This window comes from Anguilla rostrata, chromosome 4 (assembly GCF_018555375.3).
Source record: "Anguilla rostrata isolate EN2019 chromosome 4, ASM1855537v3, whole genome shotgun sequence".
NCBI classification, from domain to species: Eukaryota; Metazoa; Chordata; class Actinopteri; order Anguilliformes; family Anguillidae; genus Anguilla; species Anguilla rostrata.
The window spans coordinates 1,220,395-1,235,167 of NC_057936.1; the positions used below are offsets into that span (position 1 = coordinate 1,220,395).

At 50.0% G+C, this 14,773-nt stretch overlaps 1 protein-coding gene across 1 annotated transcript in view; it reads right to left on the minus strand.

The window, feature by feature from the left end:
- Positions 1 to 1,922: 1,922 nt before the first annotated feature.
- Positions 1,923 to 14,773, minus strand: part of LOC135254068 (neuroligin-1-like) — a 236,641-nt gene continuing 223,790 nt past the window's right edge. Inside the window, exons 6-8 of the mRNA XM_064334019.1 lie at positions 9,459 to 9,644; positions 6,062 to 6,699; positions 1,923 to 3,012 (exon numbers count right to left, since the gene is read on the minus strand). Coding sequence (XP_064190089.1) covers positions 2,125 to 3,012; positions 6,062 to 6,699; positions 9,459 to 9,644 — 1,712 coding nt within the window. The 3' untranslated portion in view covers positions 1,923 to 2,124. The remainder of the gene's footprint in view (positions 3,013 to 6,061; positions 6,700 to 9,458; positions 9,645 to 14,773) is intronic.

Sequence of the window (14,773 nt, forward strand, 5' to 3'; positions counted from 1 at the left end):
GACCTTGTGCTGTTATTCTGCAGAATCAGTCTTGATTGACTGAGGTGACACAGGAGAAGGGGTTTCCTTTTAAAATGTATTTACAACCCTCCTGCACTGAAGCAGAAGGGGGGGGGGCAGTGTGGGGTGAAAGGTCAGATCAGCAGCAGAGGACTCTCTCTCTCTCTATCTCCCCTTCTCTCCATCTGTCTCTCCCTCTCTCCCTCCATCACTGTGCCACCAGGCTGGGGGCAGAATAATTCACTGACGGGCACATTCAGCACAACATGGGCCACATGGGCGTGCTGCTCTTTAACACAACTACTGCAGGCGTGTGTGTGTGTGTGTGTGCGTGCGTCGTGTGTGTGTGTGGCGTGGTGCGTGGTGTGGTGCGGGCTGTGTGGTGGTGGCGTGTGTGTGTTGTGTGGTGTGTGTGTGTGCACGTACGTACGTGTGTGTGTGTGTGTGTGTGCATGCGCGTACGTACGTGTGTGTGTGCATGTGTGTGTGTATGTGTGTGTGCCTGCTGTGAAACGAAGCAGGGCGAGGGGAGGAGCTAGAAGGCCTAACTGTGGAGCGCTAATGTATGTGGGGGGGGAGGGGGAATCTGCCTGGTGCTCACGTTACTGGTTAAGGACTTCTGAGTCGCGGGCACACCTGGCAAACAGGTGACATGGTGATCCAGCTTAGCCCCGCCTCCTCGCTCCAATCAGGGAATTATTTCAATTAGGGGCAATCGATTACAACGAGGAAGAGATTATTAGAAAAACAGAAAGCAAAATGACAGAAGACAAAGACAGCAGGGGTAATATTACTCTGTCTAAGATCCGGTGGCCTTGATTATTAGCAAGAGGTGATCAAAAAAAAAAGAAAAAGACAAATATGTATAACAGCGTAGAACAATGAGCAAAACTCAAAAGAAAAAACAATGAAAGTCCCTCCTGTGGGATTTCAAACAGTGTTTTTCACCACTATTAAAAAGTTGTACCAACACACAATGTACAAAACTAGTCCTTATACCATGTTCACTCAAGCTATTGTGTATGGACTGTAATTACTGCACTATCCCCCCCACCCCACCACCCCCCCCCCCCCACCCCCAAACCATAAATGCCCCCCCCCCTCCCCGCCCTACCCCCCACCTTCACCGCATCACCTTCCCAGATATCTCCATGGGACAGCAGCCAATCAGAGAAGTACTTCTTCAAAGGGATCCACTGGGGATGAAAATGATTTTAATTACGTCTCATTCAGCAGAACAGCCACCAAGCAGATAAATTGTCATGCGCGTCGTGCTAAAAATACCCATCTCCCAGCGGCCCGGCCGGACTCCGCACAGGCAGCACTTGTGTGACGAAGCTGTGTCTGCAGGAATGTCCCGCAGGCAGACGGTGGCATCGGGGGGCCCGCTGCGCCCCCCCCCCCCCACGCCCCCCCCCCACACAGCGTTGGTGCTTTGTGTACATATCTAGATATGTAAATAGGTTCTGTACAATAAAACGTCTCCCAAAAAATAAACTGAGGAAAAGAATCCGAGACATCTTTAGCATGTCTCCGTTTGTGCATATTCTCGAACAGTTTCTCTTTTTTTTTTCCTTTTTTGTGTGTTGTTTTTTTTTAAGAGTATATCACCTTAGCTCCGCCTCCAGGTGGGAATTCAGGGAGCTTCCCACGGCCATCTCCCAGTCGGAAAGCTCAGAAAGCTCCTCCTCCTCCTCCACTCTTTTCCTTCTCCCTCCTTCATTTCGCCTCTCCTGGTTTTTTATTTTTATTCCTCAAATCAGACAACATACATCCAGACACATTCCCAAGACCGATCCAAGTGAGTCTCGCCAAAAAGTTTACCCAACTGTGTTTTTTCCCCAAGGGTACCAGAGACCAAAAAAAAACTATCCTTCGCGATTTGTTTTTGTAAATTTTAGTTTTCAATATTTTTGTATCTATTTGTTTTTTTTTACACAATATAAAACGATGAGTCTCCCTTTGAACCTTAAACGAGATTTCCAGCTGCCCCCCCCCCTCTCAGAAGTAGTTTGCGGGACCTAGAAACGTTCCTGGAATCTCGTTTGGGTCTCAGTGGGTTTTGTAAGTTTGGTGGTGGGGGGGGGGGCAGGGGGGGGTTGAGTGTGCCGCAGGTCCCGCTGGCTATACCCTGGTGGTGGAGTGTGAGTGCGGGTGGGGGTGAGGCAGTGTGTTGTTTTGTCCGCTGGGGGCGAAGGGGGTGCTGAAGGGGTGGAGGGTCTGCATCCCGGACATGGCGTTGGGGATCATGGTGATGGTGTTGGGGGTCATGAGCGGGATGTCGTCGGGGGAGCGGCGCATGGCGAGCGTGTAGTCGGGCGGGCAGGCGGAGCGCAGCACCACCTCGTGGGCGTGCCCGGCGTCGCAGCCCCCCCGCTCCAGCTCGCCGTGCTTCACCTGCAGGGACATGATCTCCTCCTCCTGCGTGTGCGCCAGGTCGTTGGCCGCGCTCCGCTGCGGGCTGCACCGGCGGTGCACGTCGTGCCGCCGCTTGTCCTTCTTGTAGTACAGCGCGGCGAAGGCCAGGATGTTGAGGAAGAGGAGGGAGGCGCCCACGGCGATGGTGACGCTCAGCTCGGTGGAGTAGTCGCGCTGGTCCACCAGGAAGGGCTGGTTCTGGCTGTCCTGGTTCTCGGTGGGGAAGGGCGTGGGGTTGGGCCGCTTGGTGTTGGCGGGCATCTTCTTTGGCGTCCTGGCGGTGACCTCTGGCGGGGGCACCTTGGTGGTGGTGGAGATGATCTGGGTGACCTCGTTCAGGCTGTGCAGGTGGGGCACCAGCTCCAGCCACAGGTTGACCTTGTTGGCACGGTAATGCTCTTTGACGCGAGGCTTGAGCCCGATGTGCAGGTACAGCTGGTCCTTCTGGTTGTAGCGCGTCCAGGCCACCTCCTCGAAGCGGTTGGGCTTGGTGTGGATGAACTTGGTGTCCTGGGGCACCGGCTGGTTGGGGTCACTGCAAAGACAAAGCAGGCGGGGGGGTGGTTTAGAACAGGTGACCATGAACAGCGCACACTCACACACTCATTTATACTGACAGGAAAATGAGGCTTCATCAAAGTGATCTGTGGAGCTATCACATTACTCTTCACTGATTTTAACCAATCATAATGTGTCCTTCAGATTTTTCAGTTAGTCCAGGGATTAAATAAAATATGGATGAGACCATTATGATGTCACCATACTGTGAGGACACAGAGAGAGGAGCTCCACCAATCACAGACCACATTCTGCCTCTGGGAATCCCTGTGGGAATTACCAGGAAGTTTCCAGAAAGCATCTACCAATCACCATCAGAGTTCTTCAACGTGTAACCAATCAACATTCTTTCCCAGCAAACTGTGATTTTATTATCCCTCCATTCAGACCGAGCCGCTTATGGATGACTCATTATAGCTCCGCCCATTATGAGAGGTTAAGGACCCCTCCCCTTTCCCATCATGCTTTAGACCCCCCCCCCCCCCCCCCCCCCCCCCCTGTGCCCTTGGGCTCGTAACGACACGCGGAACATGCCGGATCATGTCATAAACAGGCCTTTCCCATGCAAAATGGCCGCATAAATCTGAGGGCCGGGCCCGAGCGGCAAGGCCGTCGGCGGTTATATATGAGCCTCATTAGCGCCCCGCCGGCCCGCGCTAGCCGCCGCCGCCGCCGCGCAGAGAAACGGGCGCCATCCCTCACCGCTCTCCGAAGAGCAATCACACACACGCAGGACCTGCTGAAGCGCGGCACGAAGGACGCTTTTATCTGCTTCAGCAGCGCGTCACCGTCTCCCAGCAACCACCTCCAAACACCTAACACCTAACGCCATCTCAGAGGCCTCTGAGCACCAGGCCATACTCTCAACACACACCTCTGAGCACCAGGCCATACTCACAACACTCTCCTCTGAGCACCAGGCCATACTCACAACACACTCCTCTGAGCACCAGGCCATACTCACAACACACCTACCCCCATACTACATGAGCACCAGGCCATACTCACAACACACACCTCTGAGCACCAGCATACTCCAAAATACCTCTGACACAGCCACTCACAACACACACCTCTGAGCACCAGGCCATACTCACAACACACACCTCTGAGCACCAGGCCATACTCACAACACACACCTCTGAGCACCAGGCCATACTCACAACACACACCTCTGAGCACCAGGCCATACTCACAACGCCTGCCTCTGATCCAATTACTGCCGCCTCAAACGCAATTTAATTACCGCCAATCTCACACGCAGCCAGAAAGGATCATCACGGTATTTCTAGAACTGGAACAATAGTATGATACGGAGTCTTTGTCATTATCACTGTGAATATTTAATCAAAGTGATAATAAGCAATAACACACAACAACCATATGAAGGTATTGTGCTGTAAGAGGAGTGTTTTCATGATTCAAAATCACCTGTTAAATCAGAAAATATTTCTAATTTTGTTTTTTGTTTTTTTTAATTTAGGAAGTCTAAACTGTTTCTGACCTGTGAGTCGGGTCTGCACATGTCAGTGTGATTCTACCGGCTATTAAACCAATCAAACGCTTTTCTCCTTATTAACCAATCACCTGCTCCTGTGACCCTCTCAGAGAAACTGCCAGGAACAGGAATGTAAACATCAATAAATGTATTAATTACCTAACAAAATGGAGTCTGTGAGTAATTATACAATTAATATCTCACCTGTCTGCTTCTGACATCTACGACAGAGGCCGAGTGGCAAATTAACAGTTTGTTACATTTCAAGAGCTGAGACTGGATTGTACGTGCAGTTTTGAGATAAAGGTCCTGCACCATAGCATCGTTATGTATTAAAAAAAGGGGTTTCAGGTGATGCCATCTGCTGTGTGAAACAAAACTATAAAAAACGTAACTTAGAGAAAGGAATCTCATGCTAATGACTACTTCTTCAAAGAAAGTGTCATATAGAACCATAGATTTCGAAGCTCTCCATTTTGGGAATGGGAAATTCAGTCGTAAAACAAATATACAGCACATAAGAGCCTTTTGACTTCATGTTTCCAGTTTTAAAGGGAATAAGATTCCTGCAAACTGCATTAAATGCTCCCAAGCAGCTACACTCAGGCAAACACTGTTCCCATCGGCCTGGCCAGAGATCATCCTCTTAGTTACAGATACGAGCGTGTTTACTGCAATGTCCCGCCCATGTGCATCCGCACTCACCCGGTCTTAGCATGTTTAGCGTGTTTACAGTACTGACCTGGTCTTAGCGTGTTTAGCGTGTTTACTGTACTGACCCGGTCTTAGCGTGTTTACTGTACTGACCCGGTCTTAGCGTGTTTAGCGTGTTTACAGTACTGACCCGGTCTTAGCGTGTTTAGCGTGTTTACAGTACTGACCCGGTCTTAGCGTGTTTAGCGTGTTTACAGTACTGACCCGGTCTTAGCGTGTTTAGCGTGTTTACAGTACTGACCCGGTCTTAGCGTGTTTACTGTACTGACCCGGTCTTAGCGGTTAGCGTTTTACAGTACTGACCCGGTCTTCATGTTTAGCTGTTTACGTACTGACCCGTCTTAGCGTGATTAGCGTGTTTACGTACTGACCCAGTGTCTTAGCGTGTTTACAGTACTGACCCGGTCTTAGGTGTTTAGCTGTTACAGTACTGACCCGGTCTTAGTGTGTTTAGCGTGTTTACAGTACTGACCCGGTCTTAGCGTGTTTAGCGTGTTTACGTACTGACCCGTCTTAGCTGTTAGGTGTTACGTACGCCCGGTCTTAGGTGTAAGTATGCGTCTCATGTTTAGTTACAGTACTGATCTTGCGGTTGTGTTACAATGACCGGTTAGTGTTTGCTGTTCGTACGACCGTGTGTGTTAGCGGTTTACAGTAGCCTCTATTAGCGTGTCGTACTGACCGTTCGTTAGGGTTCAGTATGACCGTCTAAGCGTGTTAGTGGTTTACGTACTGCCCGGTCTTGCGGTTCTGTACTGACCCGGTCTGCGGTGCTTGTTTACGACGCCGTGTACCCTACCCGTCTTGGCGAGTGGTCATAGGTATGAAGGCGCTAGAAACTACGGTGGAAGGCGAGGAAAGTCGTGGGCCCACATGGGCAGGCCGAGCGGTGGATCGCGCGGCGCGGCGTCCGCCCAGCGGGACCTGCTCCGTCTGGGAGTGTGGTAAAGGCCAGAGAGTTGGTGGCGCGGGGCAGGTGGTGGCCGCGCCACCTGGTGTGGTGCGCGCAGGGTCTTGGCGGTCTCGGTTGTGCCGGTCGGCCCAGTCCGTGTACATGAACTTGATGGTCTCGCGCAGCACGTCCTTGCCCTCGGGGTAGCCGTACAGGTCGTCCACGAAGCTGGACACGGCGTAGTCGAAGTCGTTGGCCTGCACGCCGTTCTCGTTGTCCACGATGAGCTCCACGAACTTCAGCCCCTCCCCCTGGTTGACGCCCAGCATGATGTCGTAGTTGAGGAACTCGCCCTGCTCCATGAGGATCTGCGGGTCGTCGGGGATGACGTCGCCGTCGATGACGGGCCCGAAGGCGATGTGGTAGCGGGCGGGCTGGATGTCCTGGTCCACCAGCTCCTTGTAGTGCTTCCGCTGCAGGCAGTCCACCAGCCCCACCGTGTCCTGCAGGTTGCAGCCCACCTTCCGGGCCAGCATGCGCGCGTACTTGGCGGGCTGGAAGCTGACCGCCCAGCTGGAGAGGGCCGTGCCGCTCTGCGCTATCGCGCGCTGAAACAGTCCTGCAGGGGGCGACAGGGAGACACCGGCCTAAAAAACAGCGCACCCCCTGCCAGACAAGACATGCTCACACTCACAAGCACAGGGACAGGACAGTGACGCAGAACGCACTACCACACACTACCCCCCAAAACCCCCCACTCTTCCCCCCACCCTCTCGTTTACACGCTACAGGCCTCAGACACACTACCACACATTACCCCCCAACGCCCTCCCCCCTCCCCCCCTCGTTCACATGGTACAGGCCCATCCCCCAAACACCACAACCCCCCCCCCCGCTCACACGTTACACGCCTCAGATACATTATCACACACTACCCCCCACCCCCAAACACCCCCTGCTGCCCTCTGTTCACAGCTACACCCCCCCCCCAAAACCCCCTCCCAAACCCCGGTCTAGACGTGTTCCCGGTGTCGTATCGGTGTTGTCAATCACCCGGGGAGACCGATGTGATCATCGGATAAGCCGCTAATTACAGGGCGAGCGGCGAGCGGCACGTTTCTGCGCGGGAAGCGAGGCCTTCGCACGGAGCCTAATCGAGCTCACGGCTGCTTGTGCACACGCACAGCTTTAATTGCACCCTGACAATCAATTATCTCCTAATTGACAGCGGTGCCGTTTTCAAATGTATGGAAAAGCACGTGTGGAAAATAATAATACTAAGGGATGAAGCGACTTAGCGTTCAACCCAAAGAGTGAGTAAATATAGATTTACTGCAGATAATCCCATGAAATGCAGCACAAGAAATAAAACACTCAAACAACCCCGCAGTACTTACACCTTAACAGTGCTGCTGTAAAGAAATCACTGCGCATCTCACACACACACGCATGCGTTTGTACGCATTTCCAGAAATTAACGTGGGCGTAGAATTAATAAAACGAGTTCTGTCTTCTCTGCTTGTTTATAGTTCGAGTGGGGAGATAAAAGTTTAAAAGTTTTAAATAAAGATAAAAAAGTATTTTTGGTGCGTAAAGCCAGTCATGGTTCGGGGGTTAGGGTTCGGGTTAGCAGGGGAAACTGGCAGATGGATATGTTGGAAATTAAAGAGACGCTCTGCTTTGCCATGACAACACACTGGACCAGAAGAATCAGCCCTGCTGCTGCACACAGATCTTTCACAGTAAGAGCGCAGGGTCAGCTTCGATAAGATTCAGTCAAAATGTCTACTTAATTTCATTAATTTTTTTAAAGCATAGTTCTAGAAAACACTGCAGCTTTCTTCATTTTCCTGTGTTCATACTTCAAAAAGCTGCACATTTAAATGTGTTTTGTACACAAACACAGAAATGTTTTACTTATGGAGGCCTATGAGTAGAGAGTTTTGAAAGAAGGAAACGCGTATTTTCGGGTGATGCGTAGTTAGACGCGTCTCTTTCAGATAGAGACGGATTGTTTATAGAAGTTCGGCACATTTGCGTTGCAATGGTAAACTTCTTCCTTTTTTCTCTAGCGTGCTGTTCAGTCACATTTATCGCAGATTCAGGAAACAATGTGGTCTTGCGCACCATGGGATTCTTGTGCTGTTAATCCACAGGGACTCTAGGCTGAGAGCAGGCGTGTCACAGCGGCGTGGAGTCACATTAAAGGTACAGTACCGCTTTAAAGGGACAGCGCTCCACACTCCTACTGTCTGTATTCTCTCGGGACTACCGATCTTTTCTTTCTGAAAAGCTGTGCTGCTAAATTTAGAGGCGCAGAAGCAACAGACTGATACGGACAGACTGAAATTAAGAACTAGAGAAGCCTGCCTGCCATCTTTGGCGCTTTGACAATTTTGGATTGTGCATGCGACAGGCGTGTAACACATTACTCCATGCAGGCCCCTTTTTTAAGACTTGAGAATTCTGCAACAGGCGACAAGAAGTTAAATCCCCCTTCTTTAAGGAGCAGGATCCTTAATTATCAGGTCTCTCTAGGTCTCTCTCACCCCCCCCTCCCCCATGAGGGGCACAGAAATGAATCCTCACTGCACCAGTGAAATCCATCACAGGTTTATTCCGTGTAATACATCGTGCTCGTCCCCCTCTGATCTCCAGCAGAATTGACAGATTGATTTTTAAAGGACTGGAGAGGAGAGATGAGGTAAAAAAAAAAAAAAAAAATCCCCCCTGAGGATTCTGGGTAACAAATTTCAGAAGTCCGCAAAGAGATATTCTGAGCGCGTTCCGCAAGAAGAGAAGAGAGTGATGTTAACGCTGAAACCGTGAACATGCAGAACAACGGGCAGAGAAAAGGACGGGCAGAGAAAAGGACGGGCAGAGAAAAGGACGAACAGAAACGGCGAGAAATAATAAGTTTAAATAATAATCTGAAAAACACAAACAACCCCAAGAAGCCGTAAAAGAGACCCCTAGCTTCCCCTTTTTAAAAAAACCAACAGCTCCACCCCCCTTTAAACCTAACCCCACCCCCCCCCCATTTAAAACCGCAGCTCCCCCCCCTTTAAAACCTAGCACCCCCCCTTTAAAACCTGCAGCTCTCTCCCCCCTTTAAAACCTGCAGCTCTCTCCCCCATTTAAAACCCCAGCTCCCCCCCCTTTAAAACCATCGCTTCAGCCCCCCCCCCCTTTAAAACCTGCAAGCCCCCCCCCTTAAAACCTGCAGCAGCCCCCCCGCTTAAAACCTGCAGCCCCCCCCCTTGTTAAAACCCGCAGCTCAAACCACAGCTCAACACTCAGGCGAAGGCATGCAGACACCAAAATTGTCATAAGTTGCGACCTGCATTGTACCTTTGGTTGAATTGCTCCAGCGGTTACCTTCAGAGTAATGGGACAGGGTCAGGAGGTTGACACAGGACGCGCCGGCCCCGGACCCGAAAACCGTGATGCGCAACGGGTCGCCCCCAAAGAAGGCGATGTTCTCGCTGGTCCAGCGCAGGGCCTGGATCTGGTCCAGCAGCCCATAGTTTCCCTTGGCTGCCTGGTCACCTGTACTTAAAAAACCTGAAAGACAGGAACACAAACAGAGGGGGGGACAGGTGAGGCCCCTGAACCACTTCACTTAACAAAGTAACGAGCCGCATTAATAACCCTGCTGGTGTCCATGGTTACCACTTCAATTCCCCACAGTACGTTCAGTGAGTACAGGATGCTAAAAATACACTGCATGGCCAACAAAATGACATCCAACATTTCATACAAAATGATGGGCATTAATATGGATTTGGAACACCCTTTGCTGCTATAACAACCTCTACTCTTCTGGGAAGGCTTTATACTAGATGTTGGAGCATTTCTGCAGAGATTTGCTTCCATTCAGCCAGCCATCCGGGCACGGATTGGGAGATTAGGCCTGGATCGCAGTTGGCTTTCCAACTGATCCCAAAGGTGTTGGATGGGGTTGAGGTCAGGGCTCTGTGCAGGCCAGTCAAGTTCCTCCACACTGTTATTCACAAAACTATTTTTCTGTGTGCCCGGGGGCATTGTCATGCTGAACTGTTGGGGAAGCACAGAATTGTCTAGAGCGTGATTGTATGCTGTAGCATTAAGATTTACCACCAATGGAACTAAGGGGTCTGGCCCAAGCCATGAGAAACAGCCCCAGACCAAGGGCTGTCCAGACACTTTTGGTCATACAGTGTAGATATAATATCACAAAGTAAATAACAACCTCACCAGACGTGATGAGGGAAATTTTATTAGCTTCTTCAAAACTTTGTGTTAAGTTTTATTAAGGGAATAAAACCATTTGAATGTGCATAGTTCAATTTCTCTAAATCATTCATCCTGTTTCTGATGCTCCGATCAGCTCTTAATAAAATAAAAATACTTTATATGTTTAAATCAAACCAGGGCCAGTGAGGAAAGGGCTGAGTATCGCATACTTCAACATGCAAAACCAACAAGCTTGCGCCTTTAATATTTCTGTGCAATAAAACAGGAGTTATTAGTCTATAAAGTCAATTTAGGGAACGCTACGCAAAATATAATTTCAGAAATTCAATTTTAGAGCAGACAGATCCAAATCCATACTACATAAAACATTTTATGAGAAAAATAATAAAGCTGGTCATGTATAGATAACCTAATGCTTTTCCCCATTCCGTGGGATTTTCACTTGAAGACTTCCGTGAAAATCAAAGTTATATTCAGAACATGAATAAATAATGTTTCCACAAACGTATGTGTTATAAATAACCAGGAGGTGCAGATACACCTTATCAGGGTGAGATTCACCGTTATCTTCACTGTTATACTCTAAAAACACAAGCACATAAAAAGTGTGCTATCAGACACACGTTTTAACCTAAGCACAGGTGTGACTTTACAGGGAGGGATTGGGTTAGTGTTAGGGTCACACAGGCACTGACCAGCAGCACTGACCAACACACAGGCACTGATCAGCAGCACTGACCAACGCACAGGCACTGACCAGCAGCACTGACCAACACACAGGCACTGACCAGCAGCACTGACCAATACACAAGCACTGACCAGCAGCACTGACCAATACACAGGCACAGCCCATCTAACACTCAGGACCTACACAGCAAACCCAGGGCCAGTAAGATGCATGTGGTGGTGTTGAACCCTGAGATGTTCCTGTCTTTACTCCACTCTGCTCCTGGGGTCAGGAGGGTCTCACCTGTACCTGCACGCTTGTGATGAATGGGGCGTGTCAGTCGCTAAAAGCACCTTTTAAAATCTCTTTCCTCAGCCCATGGGGGGGGGGGGGGGGGTAAAGTGCTCTGGCGGAGTACCTACATCACACACACATTCGCTGGGTAAACTCACACACGCGTGACACATGGAGAGGGAGGGAGGGGGCCAGGAGAGCGGTGTTTCCAGCGCTGATACATTTATTACCTGTCAGAGAGCGCACCTGCTTTTCTGCTTCTTCCACATGTACCTCCCAGTGCTGGGGCCACCTGTGTTCATGAGCCAAGAGCCACCTGTGTTTACCCCTGTGCAACCTCTACCTCTGCTCTCTGTGTAACCACAGACCTATGCTCTCTGTAATTACAGACCTGTGCTCTCTGTAACCACAGACCTGTGTTCTCTGTGTAACCACAGACCTGTGCTCTGTGTAACCACAGGCCTGTGCTCTCTCTATAACCACAGACCTGTGCTCTCTGTAACCACAGACCTGTGCTCTCTGTAACTACAGACCTGTGCTCTCTGTAACCACAAACCTGTGCTCCCTGTGTAATTACAGACCTGTGCTCTCTGTGTAACCACAGACCTGTGCTCTCTCTATAACCACAGACCTGTGCTCTCTGTAACCATAGACCTGTGCTCTCTGTAACTACAGACCTGTGCTCTCTGTAACCACAGACCTGTGCTCACACATAGTTTACATTCTTTCACAGAATCCATTTATACTGCTGGATATTTATACTGCAGTTATTCAAGTGGAGTATCTTTGTTCAAGGGTACAATGGCAGGGACCCATGGGGCTGGGGGGCGGGGGTGGGGGTGGGGGTGGGGGTTTAAGGCTCCACTCCCCCAGCCATTACACCGCACCATCACCTCCCATTACATCCTCTTTTGCGCTGTACACACGCGTTAATATTTGTGAAAGCACTTCTCCACTCCTGAATCCCCGGGGGTCAGGCCAGGCCTAACCTTCCGCCACAAATCAGACGCTGTCTGGGAACTAATTCTGCTGAGATTAGAAACCCATTTGCAATGCGGATCTGCTGCAATACAGCATTTTTAAGAAGGTGCTTTGACAGGTCTGTTATTCGCGGAACATTTTCTGAAACATTTCCCCACTCCTCTGTTCAGAATGAGTCCAGTAAAGCGGTTTTACCCCCAAAACAACTTAAAGGAGATCAGCGATTTACATCTTATCCAACTGTCCAAAAACATAATAGGAAAACAGACAGAGTCAATAACATATCACATATACCAGGGACTGCAGGCATTCTCTATTATGCTCTATAATAAAAATCTATCTGAAATGTTTGATGAAAGCAGTGTTGTTAAGGGTAGGGCTGCCAGTTTATCTCCAGATCCACACAGAAAATCTGAGTCTCTGCAGCTCCTGTGGGGCTGCTCTATGAATAGCTAAAGGAAAAAAAGTGCCTGAATGTTTTGAGAAACAGCGATTTCCTGCATAATTGAGGACATACAGCCACTTCCGCGTTATCTCCGACCGATTCCGCATTGGCACCCTTCGATTAATGAATGGCGAGACCGCACTAGTCATTTGCACTCGCATATTAGGCGCCGTCCATGAAAAATTACTGATTAAGTCGAATGAGACCGGTGGAGCACCGGCAGAGGCGTTTAATGGCAGCTCCAATTCCCCTCAACTTTGATTTCCACTCTAAAAATGCGCCATTACCGGTGAATTCGCATTCTAAATCAGAGAGCATGCTTTTGCCTGTGTACATCAATTTTACAGTCTGCCATTCAAACGGCCTCTCTCTCCCCCACCCCCCCTTAGCCGTAGCAGGAGGGTTCCTGACAGGCCCAACAGGCCAATCAGAATTAGCCCACAATCAGCCAATCAGAGTGAAGCCTGAGGCTCCCTATGCTAGCCCGCTACCTGCACTGTGAGGCTGGGAGTTAGCCGCACTGCGCACCACACCAGTGCGACGGGTTCAAAGGTCATAACCAGAAAACACAGGGGAAAGGGGGGGGGAGCCTGGCCTCGGTGAGAGGAAGGGTAACGCACTGTGAGAGTATGCGGGTGTGAGGTGTGATTACACACAGCTTCCGCACGTTAAAGAGAGGATGAATAATTGGGCACCGCTGGTGACTGCTGATGCACTCGCTTTATAAGAGAAGCTGCATATTTTCCCCAGGCGTTTGATCATGGCTTGCAAACGACGCCACTTACACGCAAGATGAACTTAAAAGTGGAGCCTGTCCCACTTATCAGAACCCCGGCCTCTCCCCCTCCCACCCCCCAGACGCCGAAAATGAAACAAAGAGAAGTCAGACACCGGCTGCTCACCAAAAACAGGCTTCCTAACCAACACAGACCATCACAAATCATCACAGACTAACACAAACCAACAAAAACCATCACAAACCAACACAAACCATCACAAACAATCACAAACAATCACAAACCAACATAGACCATCACAAATCATCACAAACCAACACAAACCATCACAAACAATCACAAACCAACACAGACCATCACAAACAATCACAAACCAACATAGACTATCACAAATCATCACAAACCAACACAGACCATTACCAACCATCCCAGCCAACACAAACCAGCACAAACCAGCACAAAACAGCACAAACCATCATAGACCAACACAGACCAACACAGACCATCACAAACCAACACAGACCATTCACACTCTGCAAGCTGGAGCAGAACCTCTCCGTCATTTAAAAAATATTTTTCTTTCTTTCTTTTATTTCTTTGCAATGAAGCCTTTCTTCCGATGTGAAGTAAGAAATAAAGAAAGAGAGAGAGAGAGAGAGAGAGAGAGAGAAAGCCTAATAAAAGCCCCAGTCTGGCTCGGCTCCTGACGAGGGGGGTCTGCAGGGAGGACGGTTTTATTCTCCCCTCCTCATCCAATTACAGCGAACCTTCGCCTCCGCGCCAGCCCCGGCCTCGTCCGTCAGAGGAAATGAATCACTCCGCCGCGCCGCCGCCGCGCTCGAACCCGCTCATTTGCATCCGCTGCCTTCCCCCCGGAGACCCATTTACCTTCATTATTTGGGTTCCTCCCTCCCACGCCTGACTAAGTGGCACGCGTCCCCGTCTTCCCGCCGCACAGACCCCCGTTCCGTATTTCCTCTCATTTTTAACAAACGGTGTTCCAAACGGCACTGTGTGTGTGTGTGTGTTTTATTTTATTTTATTTCGCCCAGTGCGGTTAACTAAATAAAAACGAGCGCAGATTAGACCGCCTCCCTCCCTCGTGACCCCAGCACCGGGAACCTGTCCACCGCCAGTAAAACTCATTTCACCCACAGCTGCCGCAGGTCAACAGGACAGGAAGGGAGAAGAAACAGTCTCACGCCCCTCAACAAATCTGTCTTCCAACTTTCAGCAGCACTTGACTGCGCAATTTCACCGGTCACGTTCTGTCGTCTCCGTTTCCCTCTGCGTAACGTGCGGAAATGCAGCGGGAGGCGGGCATTTCGCCTGC